Source organism: Aythya ferina (assembly GCF_964211825.1).
Source record: "Aythya ferina genome assembly, chromosome: 3".
NCBI lineage: Eukaryota > Metazoa > Chordata > Aves > Anseriformes > Anatidae > Aythya > Aythya ferina.
Window position 1 is genome coordinate 118,275,627 of NC_140298.1, and position 14,985 is coordinate 118,290,611.

The window sequence follows — 14,985 nt, forward strand, 5'->3', positions numbered from 1 at the left end:
GACCAAGAAGAAGCAGACGGAGCCTTCCTCAGACAACTGGAAGAAGCTTCATGGTCACAGGTCCTGGTCTACAGGGGAACTTGAACCACCCTGACAGCTGCTGGAAGGGCAACGCTGCAGAGTACAAACAACCCAGGAGGTTTCAGGAGTGCATTGATGGCACCTGCCTCACACAGGTCATCAAGGAAACAAGGAAAGATGCTCTGCTGGACCTCATTCTTATAATCAAGGAAGGACTGGTTGGGGATATGAAGGTCAGGGACACCCTTGGCTGCAGTGACAAAGACATGATGGAGTTCAGGATGCCAAGAGGAAAGAACAAAGCAAATAGCAGGAGCACAACCCTGGACATGAGGAGAGCAAACCTTGGCCTCTTCAGTGATCTGCTTGGAGGAATTGCTTGGGATAGGGTCCTGGAGAGAAGAGAGGTCCAGGAAGACTGGTTGATTTTCAGACTTTTAATGAGATTTTCTATGCTGTCTCCCATAACATCTCCCCGGGCAAGCTGACAAAGTGTGGACTAGAAAAATAGACAGTGGGGTGGACTGAAAAATTATTTACTGTCCTCAGAGGGATTGGATCAGCAGCACAAAAGCCAGCTGGAGGCCAGTCCCTGCTGGAGTACATCAGGGATTTACACACTGGGGTCAGGATCATTTAAATGATCATTTCATTAATGACTTGGATGACGTGGACCAGGCTCTTCTTGGTATCATCCAGGGAAAGGACAAGGGCCAATGGCCACAAAATGAAATACAGGAAACTCCATTAAACATAGGATTTATTTTATTTATTTTTTTTTGCCACAAGGGTGGTCACACACTGGAACAAGTTGCCCAGAGAGACTGTGGAGCTTTCATCTAAGAAGATGTTCAAAACCCAGCTGGATGGAGCCTTGAGCAGTCTGTTTCTGCTGACCCAGCAGGGACTTTGGACTAACTGATCTCCACAAATTCCTTCCAACCTCACCCATTCTGTGATTCTGTTTATATTTTGTAGGTCACACAAATGTTTTTTCAAGCTGTATTTTTTCTTCAGAAATACTGAATCCTCTTAAAGTCTTCATTTTTATTTGTGTCTTTATGTTTTATAGGTATTTGAAGAAAGAAGAGCCCTGCTTGGAAAATGGGTAAACTTTTCCCTTTAAATTTATATTTAAATACAGTTGGGTTTCTGAATTAATCAGGAGATTACCATAATGAGAGCATATAACATAACCTGTTTAGAAAAAGGGGTTCATTTTCCACATGTAGGTGTGCAAGTGAGCTGTGACTGCTGTACTTTTGATGAAGGTAAAGGTCTAAGTTTCCTCGGTGCCTTATTTCTGTAAGTTCCGAACTTGGGAAATCATATTTCATTTTCAAAATGATCTGAAATGGGATAAGAAGCCCTGGGAAAAGCCTGTGAAGTCTTCAGAGAGGATACTGGATGTTTAGATATTGCCATTGCCTGCTAGCAAGTCTTTAAAGCTGGTAATAAATGACATGTTATCTACTAAGTGCACACATAGGGCTCCTAATGCTGTAATCACTGAGCATCTCACAATCTCTCACTGTCATTATCTTCACAACTCCTATGTGAGACAGGAAAGTGCTGTCACCCTGTTTTTGATGAAAAAATGGGGCAGAGAGAGACTTGAGATCGGATTTGTCTGCCCCAGCCACAAATTACTGTGAGGTTGGCATTTTGGATGGGTTTTCTCTGGCCGAGTGTGCATGTCTGAGACATAGATATTTAAGCCTGGCTGGTCTGGTCATCGCAGGCTCCATGTACAGTCAACAGAGAGAAAGAAAGCAGTGCTTCCAGAGGGTAATTCATCTCACTTAATGTAGGATGAAAGAACAGCCCTCTAGAGATGCCTGTTTCTTTCTGTAGCCCATGAAGGGAGTTGTAGCTGGCAGCTTTAAAGGAAAACAGCTCTAAGAGACCCACCTGGGAACCTGATGGCAAAGCACGCAGTGGCACAATATTTGCCTTAGTCCTAAGCTCACACCTGAAATATCACGTTGTGCTTTTTCTTTTATGATGCAAAACCTCTATAAAGACCTTTATGAGAAAGCAGCTGTAATCTGCTTAGTCTCCTATCAAGAGAGGAACACAGACTCAGTGAGTTCATTGCAGTAAATCAGTGAATATATTTAAGTGGCTCAGTAATAACTGTATGGTTGAGCCCTATGCACATCTTAATAAAAGGAACCAAAGAACCAGGTGTGTAGTCATGTACCATACAAAAGCTAAATGGAAATCTAGTTGGAACGAGATGATCTTTAAGGTCTCTTCCAACCCAAGCCGTTGTATGATTCTATGGTTCTATGAAGTATAGAAATGATGTTCCTTATCAGCACTCTTTGATAAAGATTATTTGCACAGTTACTTTACTTGAACTGTGGTGTTTATTCTTTATGCCCAGTAGGTCACTCATGTGGAATTTATTTTGCAAATGAACTGGCTTTTATAGACATTTTAACCTCATAAGAATTATTCATCTTTATAGGAAATGTGCTTTCCATAATTTGTTGACTTGCATGCATTTTGATAATACGGGATTTCATGGAAACTAAGAAAACAAAATAATTGAATGATTATTGTGCAAAAAAACACCTTTTAACATGATAGTAACTGACAGACCTAAAACCTGTTTCTTGAAAATTGGTGGATGCTTTAAAATGCCCATGGGATGTACGCTGGCAAAAATGCAAGAATGTTTTTATTGGAACCCCCTCTGAAAGAGCCCAAATCTGGAAACGACCTTCCCCCAAATGCAACAAAGAGTGTGAAAACATCTTCTGAAAGGTTAAATACCTGACCCTTCCATGTCACTTGATCAGTATTTCTCATCATGTTCCTTCAGAGTTAATTCTCCTTGTGCTTCTGCCATCCATCATGCCAATGAAAAGGGTGTGGAAAGCACAAAAGCTCTTCTTAACTCCCTTCAAAGCCTCTGGCATTATGATATGTGGTATGCAAAGCCTAGGGCACTCGGAGTTTGGGAGAAACTTTGTCCAGAAATCACAGTGCTCTTGGCAGGACTTTTTCCACTGATACACATGGCCTTCTTGTAGCGCTCTCAGGAAGTTTGGACTGGATGCAGCTGCTGAAGGGTGGGTTTGTATGGCTGGAAATCCACATTCAGTGTTGTTACAAATGATTTCTTAGGAAACTGGGAGGCTGAAATCTGTTCTGAATCTAGAACGGTTCAGTATTTTTGGTGATGAAATGGAAAGAACACACTGATTTGCAGGTGATATCAGGCTTGGAGAGATTTCATGAACTTTGCAGATCAGAATTCAAAGTGAAATGATTTGCAATTTGATGAGGACAAGTGAAAAACGCTACACGTAAGAATGACATTTACAAAAACTGCAGATATGAGAAAACTCGATTATGCAGCAATTCTGCATAAAAATTGTTGGGAATTATGATGCATCACAAACTGAATACAAGTTTGAGTTGACAAGTTTATGACTGTCTTATAATTGTAAAAAAAGGGAATATCCCAAAGGGCTGTCTGGAAGGCAGAGCTATGCCCAGTGCTGTTCAGTGCATTTTAAGAAAGCTGAGGACCAGTTGGAGATGCTTCTGAAAACGAGTCATAGGTGAGAATGTTCTTAGGTCCAGAAAATTTGAAAATGATCTGTTCACTCTAGGGAAGACGGATAAAAGATGTGATAACATCTTGCCAATAACACATAAAAGTTCCCCACAAAGAGGATGGGAATAATCTGATCTCCGTGTTCACATTGGGTAGGACAAGAAATGGGCTTGAATCACAATTATTGAGATACAATTTAGACACCAGCAAAATCTGCAGGTAATTTGCTGCCTGAAGAGCTTGGGGGTTTTGGGTGGAAATCTCCAGTGCTGGAATCTTTTGAGAAAAGGTTAGACAAACACTTGTCAGGAATGGTCTAGGTAGGGTGCCTTGCAGTAGGAGATGAACTAGTGCAGTGTTTCTGAACCTTTTTTAATTGAAGGACCATTGAACCTTCTGGGAAAGCAGAACAGTTTCCTTGTGCAGCATTGCCAGAGTGGTGAACCTTTACAGCCAGCCAAAAAAAGAGATTAGATTAAATGCTCTAAGTTTATTGTTTGTTTTATTCCTCCTCATTTTATTTGCATGCATTCAGGGACTCTGTGTGTGTGTTTTCCTTTTGTTATTTCTATGCAATTGCCTCACAGAACACCTTTGATGTCTCCCAACCTATTATGGTCCCTAAAACACAGGCTGAGGAACAATGAACTGCGTGACCTGAAGGGATTTCTTTTCTCTGCTTCTGCTTGGCTGGGCAGCCCCAGAGGGTGTGGGACTGGCTGTGCTGTCACCTGCAGCATTCAAGACGTACGATGGGACCCTGTACAATTTTTTGGCTGGCTCAGGTTGCTCTCAACTCATCAGGGTATTGCTGCTGCACAGCGTGGAAGCAGTGGTAGTGCGTGGTGGCAGCAGGCAGCCTGTCCTACGTAGCTCTTCCCATCCTTAAGTATTTTCAGGCTTTGATCTTAGGGGAGGCATTTCTGCTGAATTTCTGTCGCACTAAATCCTTAACCCCTATACTTTCCAGAAAAAATAGTAAGGATAAATTACGCTGCTGTCTTTCGGCTGAAACCCTTTTGACGATTGCACTGGGAAAGGGTTAACATTTCTCTGCTGGTTTCTTCTGTTTTATTCCAGCTGCTATTCTATATCGCACCTGGGGCAGATGCCTTGACGTGCTCCCTCTCAGCCTCCCTTTCTGCTCTCTTTCAATACCGCAAGCCAAAAATTCCTCCCATTAATTTACAATACATAAAAGCATTTTGCTCTACCTTAATGCTTCACGCTATCGTGCTGACACCCGGGTTAATATGTTGACAACGAGGCTGGGGTTGAACTTGTAGATTAAGACACCTAAAGCTGAAGTGTCTCCAGGTGATCTGAGCATCTCAGCTTCCGCTAAAGCCAAATGAGATGTCGACAAGTCAGGGAGCCCAGACAATGATTCAACTCACCCTGTGGGCTACATCTTGTCGTAGTAATTTATATACAGCGCGTCTGAATGTTCCCAGGTCCTGGAACTCGCTCATCCACACCATGAAATTGTTAGCACGCTCACTGGCACGGTTTTGGCCTGGGCCAGTAGTGCTCTTCCAGGCATCGTTCAGACAAGGTTTGGACATCAGCCTCAGCCAGGAACCGTGCCAAAAGAGCAGGGTGGATTCAGCCACCTTGTTGGGAAGGGTGAGAGCATGACGGTGTGGACATGTGCATCGCCTGCCTCTTGGTGTCATCGCTAGAAAATGGTCCCAGGCACGTTTATTAACTGGGGTAGAGGCAGCAGTGGTGGCTGCTCAGCTGAACTGGTGTTCTCCAGGCAACCTTCCTGGGAGTCTCCTCCTCCAAAATTTCAGGTTTGGGTTTCAAAGCGTAGCAGTGAAAGCAAAAAAAGGAACAGATCCGAATTCCTGACAAGGAGTCACTTGGCAGCAGCGATGTTTAGGGTTTTGCTGGCTGGACCCATGTACTGGGTGGATCCTGGGTGCCTGCCTGCTTTGTCCCTTCTCTTCTCAGCGTGTTCAGGACCAGGAGGAGACGGCAGGTGATTGTAACCCTGCAAACTCATGCCAAAAAGCTGGCTGGGAGGCAGGATTATGTCCCGTTCCAGTACAACAACCGGTCTTCTAGAGGAGAGGGGCCTCTTTAGGTTAAGCAACAGAGCTTCTGTTCTTCACACCGAGCTCCCGAGCTCGCCCCCTTCGTGTCAGGCCTCATCATTTGTGTGTGTGCACTCAGGGATTAATTGTAAACCGATCGCAGGACCGGTGTGGTGGCCAGCGGAGCCTTCTGTCCCCGGGGAGAGCCATTGTTCGCCGGGGCTGGGGGAAAGGCACAGCGAGGGAAAACCTCTCCCGACTGCTGTGGCTGGGGAAGGCGCAGCCTTGAGAAGGGGAATCCAGTCTGACAGGTTGGATTGCCCAAACGTGGGATGGGGACGTGCTTGTGAATGCTGGAAAAGAGACAAATTCTGCCTGCTGAGCTACCTGGCTGCTGCCCAGCGCCTGGAGAAGCCGCGCGGCCCCATGCCGGTGGCGTGACGCTGCTCTGAAGGGGGTCAAACCTCGTGCTGGGAGCTTGGGAGGAGGATGCTGGAAGGAATTGCTTCATTGCAAAGCCGTGGCTGGATGGGAAGAGTTAACCAGAAGCAAATATTGAGCCCCTTTGAAAGAGAAGCTACATTTGCTTTGATCGGTTCGCTTCACCTCTCGGTGTGGGAGTGATGAGCCAGTTACCCCCGCCTCTTGATCATATATGGGGGAAATTTATCTGCAAGCTGGTGTTTGCAGATTGTTTTAATGAGAAGAGGATGTAGCTGCGGTCGGGAACGAGGAGTTCACCATGCTAGAGAAAAAAACCCTTCGTGTCCAGACCCTCTCTGTGCCCCCTGGTGCACCTTGGTCTGGTGGGGTGGTCTCAGGGGACGTGGCTCCCAGTGCCGGATCCCAAAGTCCTGCGTCAGTTTTTGCTCTGCTGAACCTCATTAGAGGTGAAAGTTATATGCAAAATAGGGATGGGAGGGAAAGGGTGTATTCCTTAATTCCCTGTCGGTTTGTGTAGGAAAAGGCACGGGCATTTGGGAGCTCTCTTCTTGGCTTTCATCTCCGGGATCTCAGGAATTGCTGAGATTTTGTCCTTGCCGACCTACTTCAAGGTCCTGTAGAGGTGCCTGCAAGAAGGAGAAGAGCTCTTTACTTCTTATAGTTTATTGTCCAATACTGGAATTAAATACATCAAATATAAATAAATAATAGAATATAATTAAATAATAAAATAGAAATAAATAATAAAATAGAAATAAATAATAAAATAGAAATAAAGAAACAAAGGGTTCATTAAAATGATCTGGAAACAAATGACTTCTCAGCTACTTTTCACCTGCACAGTCTATTTTAGACCATAATTTTGCTAGTTCACCAGTTGGCCATAGTTTTTTGGTGGGGGAGCAGAGGAAAAAAGATTGAAATGTCTGGGGTCTGGTTTGTTCTGAAAGGGAAAGAAAGGGATGTAAGTGAAAGGGAAAAATGTTCGGAGAGGAGATGAAAGGGAAGGGCATCGGGCATTAAACAATTTACTCAGCTCTTCTCATATATATATATATATGAATCTTCATATATAGAAGATTATATATAGGGAGCTGGATAAATTGTTCAATTATATATGTATAATTGAATATTATATATATTATATTTATTATATGTTTTATATATATTATATATATTATGCTTATATATATATATATGAAGAGCTGCACTTTTAAAAAAATTATTATTATTTTTAATTTGTGGAGGTCACGTTTCAATAAGTTCTTTAAATACCCCTGAGGTTAAATGCAGAAATTACTGTGATTTGACCCGTGGAGAGCCAATAGTTGGTTGTGGAAAGCTGGCTTCAGGAAACAGAAAGACGAGCGTGTGTTATGAGTATGGGCAAGAAGAGAAGGAAACAGCAGGGGAAAGCTCCCCAGACAGGCCCAGCACTTTAGGAACTTGCCCTTTGTAAGGAAGGTGAGTTTGTCTTGCTGCTGATCCTGATTCAAGAAGCTGCTAGGAAGCTGGATGAAGCGGGATTTCACCTAAAATCTGCATTTCACCTCTGGAAGAGGACCTTTACCCCGCCGTTTGCTGCCCCGTGGATGCTGCCGAAATGGTCCCCTGAGACTCCCTTCCTGCTGGCACCCTCGCAGCCAGGACTGCTCCTGCAGGTTTTGAGGCAGATTGCACAGATTGTGGCGATGAGGTCAGTCTCCTCCCAGCAGATTCCTGCTGACGGGGCCCTTTCCAGCCCCTGCTATCAACACAAGCTAAACACCGGCTACCGCCACCGTTGCTCCCACCCTGTTTACACAGCTCTGCCCCGCTCTGCGTCCCGCTGGTGCTGTTGCATCAACGAGACATGTTCACGTGGTTACCCAAGTGCTCACTCCTTCCCACAGCGAAATCCAACCATTTTAATCCTCCTCTTTAGACGTCTGACCTAGGCACAGAAATGCCTGGAAAAATCTCTTTTACTGTGCTGCTGGATCTGCACTGCGGATTTTCCTTGTGAGACGCTGGCAATTGATCTGGTTTCTCTTTGCTCCAGTTCTCTGTAAGGCTCACATTATTCTCCTGTGTGAGAATAAATGCTTTACAAATTGTTGGGCTCCCAAACCCTGCAGTAGTGGGGGCCATAGAAGTGTCAGGATAGACAAAGAAGCAGCAGACAGCTTAGGACCCAATCCTGTAAACACCCATCTGAGCCTCCTTCTTTTCATGAGTGAAACCAAGTCTCAGAACTGGTCCCAGGAGTCTTGTGAGCATGAGTGTCTCCTGGACTAGGCCATCTGGGATCCTTTGAGGATTATAAATCATACGTTATGTGGCTTCAGAGTTTCTTTTAATGTAGCTTTTCCATTTGTTCCCAGTTCCTACGTGCTTTGCTATTGAGTGAGTCACCAGAAGCTGCTGCTTATGCACTTTTCCCTTGCCTTACATGTGTGCTTTATTTTACCAAGCTGAATCTCCGGTTTCTCAGAACCTGAAACTCCTTTTTCAGTTTGACAAGTGGACAGATGGTCAGAGGCGGAAGATCCTGGTGGACCTGTTGGAACGCTGCTCCCTGTCACAGCAGAAATTCTGTGCCAAGCAGCTACAGGATCGAGTTCCCACCGAAGCTCTAGATTTCACCACCAGGCTCCCCAGGGTGCTGTCTTTATACATCTTTTCCTTCCTGGACCCACGGAGCCTCTGTCGATGTGCACAGGTAAAAGAAGCCAACACATACTAAGGTTCAGAAAGGTCAAGGTAGATTAAAAAAATAAAGAAAGAAACAGCACTAATCTACTATAAAGATGTGCCAGTGCTGTCCTGAATAATGCAAGAATGCTTTCTGACCTTGCAACCTGGTGCCATATGCTTAGTGGCACTTGTGTGAGATTGGAGGCAACACTTCCCCACACCCTAAATTAAACCAGATTGGCTGAGGCTTATGAAAGGGAAGAGTAATTTGGGGTGTTCTGCTCTTAGGCTTTAACGTGTGTCAATTTACAAGGCTGATTGTTCCCAAGGAGGAGGCCTGGCACTTTCTGAAAACCATGTTCTTTTAAAATACTTCATACTGTGCACAGAACCATTAGTTGCTTTTAAAAGTATTGCCCCATGAAGTGCATACGATGCTTTAAGAAAAACAGTGAAAACCTGATCCTTTAAAATGCTTGAAGGTGAAGTGCTGGCTGTGGAGAAGCAGAGAAGTTATCAATGTGCTTTTGAGCATAGTGTCTAGGGATTCAGTCTGCTAAGACTCCAGAAATGGCTTTCATGCCTTAAAGTGACACCCAAGGTAGTTATGAATGAATAAGCTTAGATATTGGTGACAGCAATGTCTAAAAAAAAAAGCACTAAAGCATAAGGTTAAAGCACTACCATAGCACTCTGTAATATAATACTAATATGTCGAAATCTCAGCTTGTTTAAAACTTGCTTTAGTTTCTTTCCCCAGCAGATCATATTTTATGTAGACAAAATTCTCAGTATTCATTCCCAGGCAGGGAGCAGATAGGTTAGGATATTTTTCTGGTTTTGTCAGTAGAAAGTAATAAAGGGTTTATTCCAACATCTGTGTGTGTATTGAGCAAACAAATGCAGGAAGTTGCTCCAGATAAGCTGAAGTCTTTCCTCTTGGCCAGTGATTTTTCGAGTATTTTGCTCTACACTGGAGTTCAGCCAACATACATGAGCACGTCATGAGGAAAGACCTCGAATTTGGGTTTAAATGGAGCATAAACAGTGCTGAAGAATTGTACTAGTTTAAGGACACAGGGGAGCTGCATCCACAGGAGATAAGTCTCTAGATATAAACTTGGATGCTTGAAACCCCGAGGTGTTGGTCTGCTCTTACACGTGGTTACTGGGCACCCACAGGTGAGCTGGCACTGGAAGTACCTGTCTGAACTGGATCAGCTCTGGATGCTGAAGTGCCTGCGCTTTGGCTGGTACATCAACTTCTCTCCAACCCCCTTTGAGCAAGGAATCTGGAAGAAACATTACATCGAGATGGTGAAAGAGCTGCATGTTACAAGACCAAAGGTATATTCCTACCAGGGGGGAAATTCGGGGCTGGCAGAGTTCCTAACTCTTTAACTTTCTCTGGTCTCCCATTCGTAAAAAGGAAGACACACAATTTTAAATTAGAATCTAAACCCATGTGTTACCATGTGCTCTGTTTTCCCTTCATCCATCCCAAGTCAGGGGGAAGTGAAAATCTCACTGGTGAGGAGAGAAGCAATCATGAAGGTCTCTCTCTCCTCCTATCCTTTCAGGGTGTTCCCTTCTCTTCTTCCCCAGGTTTTAGAACATATGACAGCCTGTCTCGATCTGATAAGCAGGAGTGGGGTGCCCAACATGACCCCTGGTGAAGTTTCACAATCAGTCTAGCTGGTGAAAAGGAACAAAAGCACACAATCTGCCTGTTGCAGCCTTTGATGTTGTTCCCATTCTGCCTTTTTCAAACGTGGCAGGGCCCTTCTGGGAGGGTGGAGCATCACTCCATAGCCATTGCTTTCTGCTGAGATTCATTGATCTGGATGCCTGGCTTGTGAAGCTGTGAGGGTAGGAGTCTCTGCCCTGAATTCAAAACTCAGATCTCTAATTCTAACCAAATTCCCCCGCAGGCTGTTTCTGTAGTCAGTGGATCAAGCCAACACACCTCAAATACAGCTCAGCTCATCTAAATACAGTGTTCAGGACATGGACAATCACATGCACTGTTTGGGCCCCAATTTCTGCCCGGTGACCAAAACGGAGCCTGGAGAGACTAATTTTGAGTTAATACCTAATTCTCACAAGTCTAAAGTTAGGCAAAATAAATCTGATTTTTATTGTAGGATAAAAATGTATTTTCTTCTTTTCATGTCTCTTACTAGACTCCTCCAAAGGATGAATTTGTAGTTATTGATGTGCAACCGGTGAGAAGCAACATCCTGGAGGCAAAACCTCCTGTGCTAGGAAGGAGGACAAACAAGGAGAAGAAAGAGCTCCCGCCGTGGCGTTCTTCAGACAGACATCCTACAGACACCATCCGATTCAACTACCTCGACAACTACGATCCCATCGAGCAGGCTAGGCAGGCGTAAGAGTCTTTTCCCTTTTGTCTGTGATAACAGAGTATGTCCATGTCCTTTGCAAGCTCCCTCTGCCTGTGCTCCAAGCTGCCTGGAAGTGTTTTAATTCACCAGCCTGGTTGCAAACCCAAGCTAGCACGCAGTGCTGCCCTTTTCCCTTTTCTCTTATTGATCTTGGTCCTCTTGTAGTCGCAGCTGCATTAGTTTGGTGTCTTTTCAGCGCAGAGCATTTGCAGAGCTTGTTAGTGTCTGCCTATAAAACAGGCTGTAACCCCTGGGGAAATCACACGGCTTAATGGGAAGAATCAGGACAACAGTTTGTTCAAGAATTTTTAAACAAAGCTGCAAGGATGGGAGGAATATGCAGTTCCTGCACAGAAGAGGAAGAATGAATTAATTGTGGTAAAATATAATTCTGTTAGTTCAAGGATCTTCTGGCTGAAAAGAGATTTAGATGTTTAAAAGAGGTTCAGGTAAAAGAGTATCCATGTGTGTATATATATTATATAATATTTAAGTAATGAGCAGTGTTTGTGTCTACACTGCATGGGGTAGACTACCCATATCCATCAGTTCTTAGGCTCCCAGAATTACGTGGTCAGCAAATGGCAAAAGAAAGGCTTTTCTGACCCAAAGCATAACTTTGCACATTCGCTTGTGTTCAGGCCATCCCATGGTTTCCTTTGACACATCTGGTGGAGGATATTTTCAGAATCTCAGGTTTGTGGTCGGATTTCTGTGTGTTAACAAGCACTGGCAGCAGCAATAGCAAGGAGGCTGTGGGAGTTGTCTGCGTGCAGGATTTGGCCCATTTCTCGTTTAAGTCTCTGCCACCTCTCATTTTTTCATGGGCATGCTCACAGCAGTTACCTCAGTTCAGCTGACGTGTAGTAACTCATGAAATTGTGGTAAAGTTATCATAAATCTGAGCCAGATTTAGAGGTGATGGATTAGCTTGACCATTGCCTCCTTCCCATGCAAGTCCCCGTGAGAAGGTCTGCCCAGATTCTCACCCAACCAAAAGTGCAGCGAGGAGGACATTCCTCTTCACCGTGCCAACAAAAACCTTGGGAACGAATTAATCCACAGCACAAGTATCCAGACTGTACAGTAAGTAAATAACCGATAGAGCTGAGATTAGCCCTGTGCACAGGAACAATCGAGCCCTGAATTACCCCAGCCTGCTGAGTATTTGGCTCAGCAGCAGCGCACTTGCACGGGTTCTTTCTCAATGCGATTAACTTTGCCGGACCCACCGCTCCTCCGGGGTGTTCCACAAAGTTCCCAGTGCCTGAGCTAAAGCCTTTTATGAATCATTTTTTAATCCGCGTCCCCTGGTCCTCGGATACTGCAGCACTTCAAAGAGCATTCCAGTTTCCACCTCACCCTCTTTCTGTGGTATGTTTCCAAACTCTAGTGCCATTTTAGGTAGGGTTCTTTGAGGCGTTGAACTAAATATTTTGCCCAAATGCCTCTTGTTGCAAATGATGGTGCTGGTGTTATTTTTCAGCTGTGCTAAGTGTTTCCACGTCGCTTTTTCCAAGGGCGTATGTGAGGTTTGGGGCTCCCTGGCGCTGGTCGTGGCTGAGCATCAAAAAAGGAACAGCCCCTGTTCGAAGCGTTTAAAAGTCACTTTTTCCAGCACGGGGCTGCAGATGCAGCTGACGACCATATGCAAATGATTGATTTGCTAATGATACAGTAAGCATGCCGACTGTTTTCTTCTCCTAAGTGAGATTTGAGCTTCTATCCATGCACGCAGTGGAGAATATTTTAATGCCGGGTGATCTAGCAAATCTGGCGTTTATCCATAATTACTGGGGATTATCGCAAGGAGAAAAAAAAAATGAATTCTACGAGATTTACCTGTTTATCGAGGATCTCCCTTTAATATCACTTAAGCTGAAAGTAATTGCTAGTGTGTAGCCTTGTCTGTAATGACTCTCATTCAGCAATACAGGTGTGCCGTTCCAGGTGCTGACCCAGCTACCTGAAGATGTTCTGGTGCTTCTTTTCTGTGCTCTGCAGCCCCTTCCCAGACGTCCTTCCACTAAATCTCTGTGTCCTCCATCCTTTACCTTCAGGCAGCAGCCTGGGGACCCCATGGCGTGTCGTAATGCCAGGTTTGTGCTGTCCCCAAGCGTGGGCATCTGCTGGAGGTGACAGTGGCCACTAAGGGGCAGCTTGGGCACCTCTTGGCTGCCTGACAGTGGCAACGTGGTCAGCGTGCCCCTCCGTGATGCCAGGCTTGGTTCTGGATTGCTGAAGGCAATGCTCCGTGAGTATCTAGTCACCTGAACGAGGGAGCAGAACGCAAGCTGAGCCACCTTACTGCAGCCTGCAGGCTCAGGCAGACCCTGCCTGACCAGCGTACAGGGTTGTAAAGCAGAACAGAGAGGCGAGATAAAAATCTCTGCCCCCCTAGGCTGTGTGAGGTGTAGTTATTGTTCAGATTAGACGAATTCTTGGAGCTCAAGGGCATAACATCCACTCTTCATGTAAAGTGAATGTCAGAAGTAGTGAAATCTATGTAAAATGAGATTCCTAAAACAATAGGGTTGATTTCCCATAATATAGGGTTTTGCAGTAGTAGTCTGGGAGAGGAAATGACTTTTGCTGCAGTTTGAATGCACACAGGCAGGAGCTATTATTTGCTTGAGGCAGGTCACAAGCATGCATAAAAAGACACAGCAGAAGCAGCAGAAAAGCAGCAGACAGCCAACGTGACAGCCAAGAGAGGACAAGAGGGAGCTTCTGTTGGCCTGCAGGTTGGCAGGAGAGCAAAGAGCAAACAAACCTTTCTTTCCATTTGAGTTCTGCCGTGTGGAGGAAAAAGGGACTTGTCAAAAATTCCTTGTGAACAAACACGATTACATCAAAGGCATACCTGACGCCATCATCAAAGCAGTGTGTGAGACTAGTCACTGGCCACTTCTTTGGATCAAAGTTAATCTGCCTAATGTCAGGTTAAATTTTGCAGAATTTAAGAGGTAACAAAAAATATATATTTTTTTTTTCTCCTGGCTTCTGAAACTGCCTGAAATCTTCTCTGAGCTGGACATCTCTCTATGCTTGCTTTCTGGTCCAAAGAGAGGAGAGAGCTCTCCTGTTCATCATAACAGGGTGTCCGACAGCCAAAATGCTGTCATTTCAAGGGCAGGGTCGCCATCTGTTTCTTTGTTGATCTTTACAGAGGAATCATTAGCTGCAAGCTCCCTTCCTCAGCAATATCAGAACTACTCTGCTGTGAATCCGTGGCAGAGAACTTGGCCTTGCTTAGCCAAAGTGAAACACGGGAGGCGTACCGAGCTACGCTCAATTTTCAGTTTTGCAAGAGAGTGAAGTCAAAGGAAGTCCTAAAAGATCTGACACAAAATATGTGCTTTGGCACATAAGACCTCAAATGTGTTCTTTGGCTTTTAAGACCATAATCGGGCGTTTACCTTTGAAAAACAAATAAATAGATTTATGTAGAGCACTGGGGTGAGGGCTTGGCCTGGCCAGTGCTGGTGCCTCACACCACTGGGAAGAAGAAATACTGCTGGGTAGTGCCGGAAGGACAGCAGAACGGGCTTAATTTGCAATCTGGATGATAATTGAATCTTGTTCTGATGGATTTTTTTTTGCTGCTTGCTCTGAAAGGCATTGAGCTCGCACTATAAAAACAAAACGACACTCAGGAGCTACTTTGAAGGAGCTGGGACAGCAATCTTGGAGGACGTTCGCTGAAAGTTTATTTGCTTTAGATGGGGAAGTGTGGGAAAAGCTTCAGAGTCACTGAGCAGTGAAATTAAGCTCAGCGATGAGCAGATGCGTAGTCGAGGGAGTGGCGAGGAGATAGAGGAGAGATACA

The 14,985-nt window shown here is 44.7% G+C and overlaps 1 protein-coding gene across 7 annotated transcripts in view; it reads left to right on the forward strand.

The window, feature by feature from the left end:
- Positions 1-14,985, forward strand: part of FBXO16 (F-box protein 16) — a 38,361-nt gene that overhangs the window by 10,039 nt on the left and 13,337 nt on the right. For all 7 annotated transcript variants that reach the window (XR_014692095.1, XM_084516316.1, XM_084516319.1 and 4 more), the window contains 4 exons: positions 1,094-1,129; positions 8,570-8,776; positions 9,934-10,098; positions 10,935-11,140. Coding sequence is in view for 6 of the 7 variants with exons in the window: in XM_084516316.1 (XP_084372442.1) it covers positions 1,094-1,129; positions 8,570-8,776; positions 9,934-10,098; positions 10,935-11,140 (614 nt within the window). In the remaining variant the exon portion in view is untranslated. The remainder of the gene's footprint in view (positions 1-1,093; positions 1,130-8,569; positions 8,777-9,933; positions 10,099-10,934; positions 11,141-14,985) is intronic.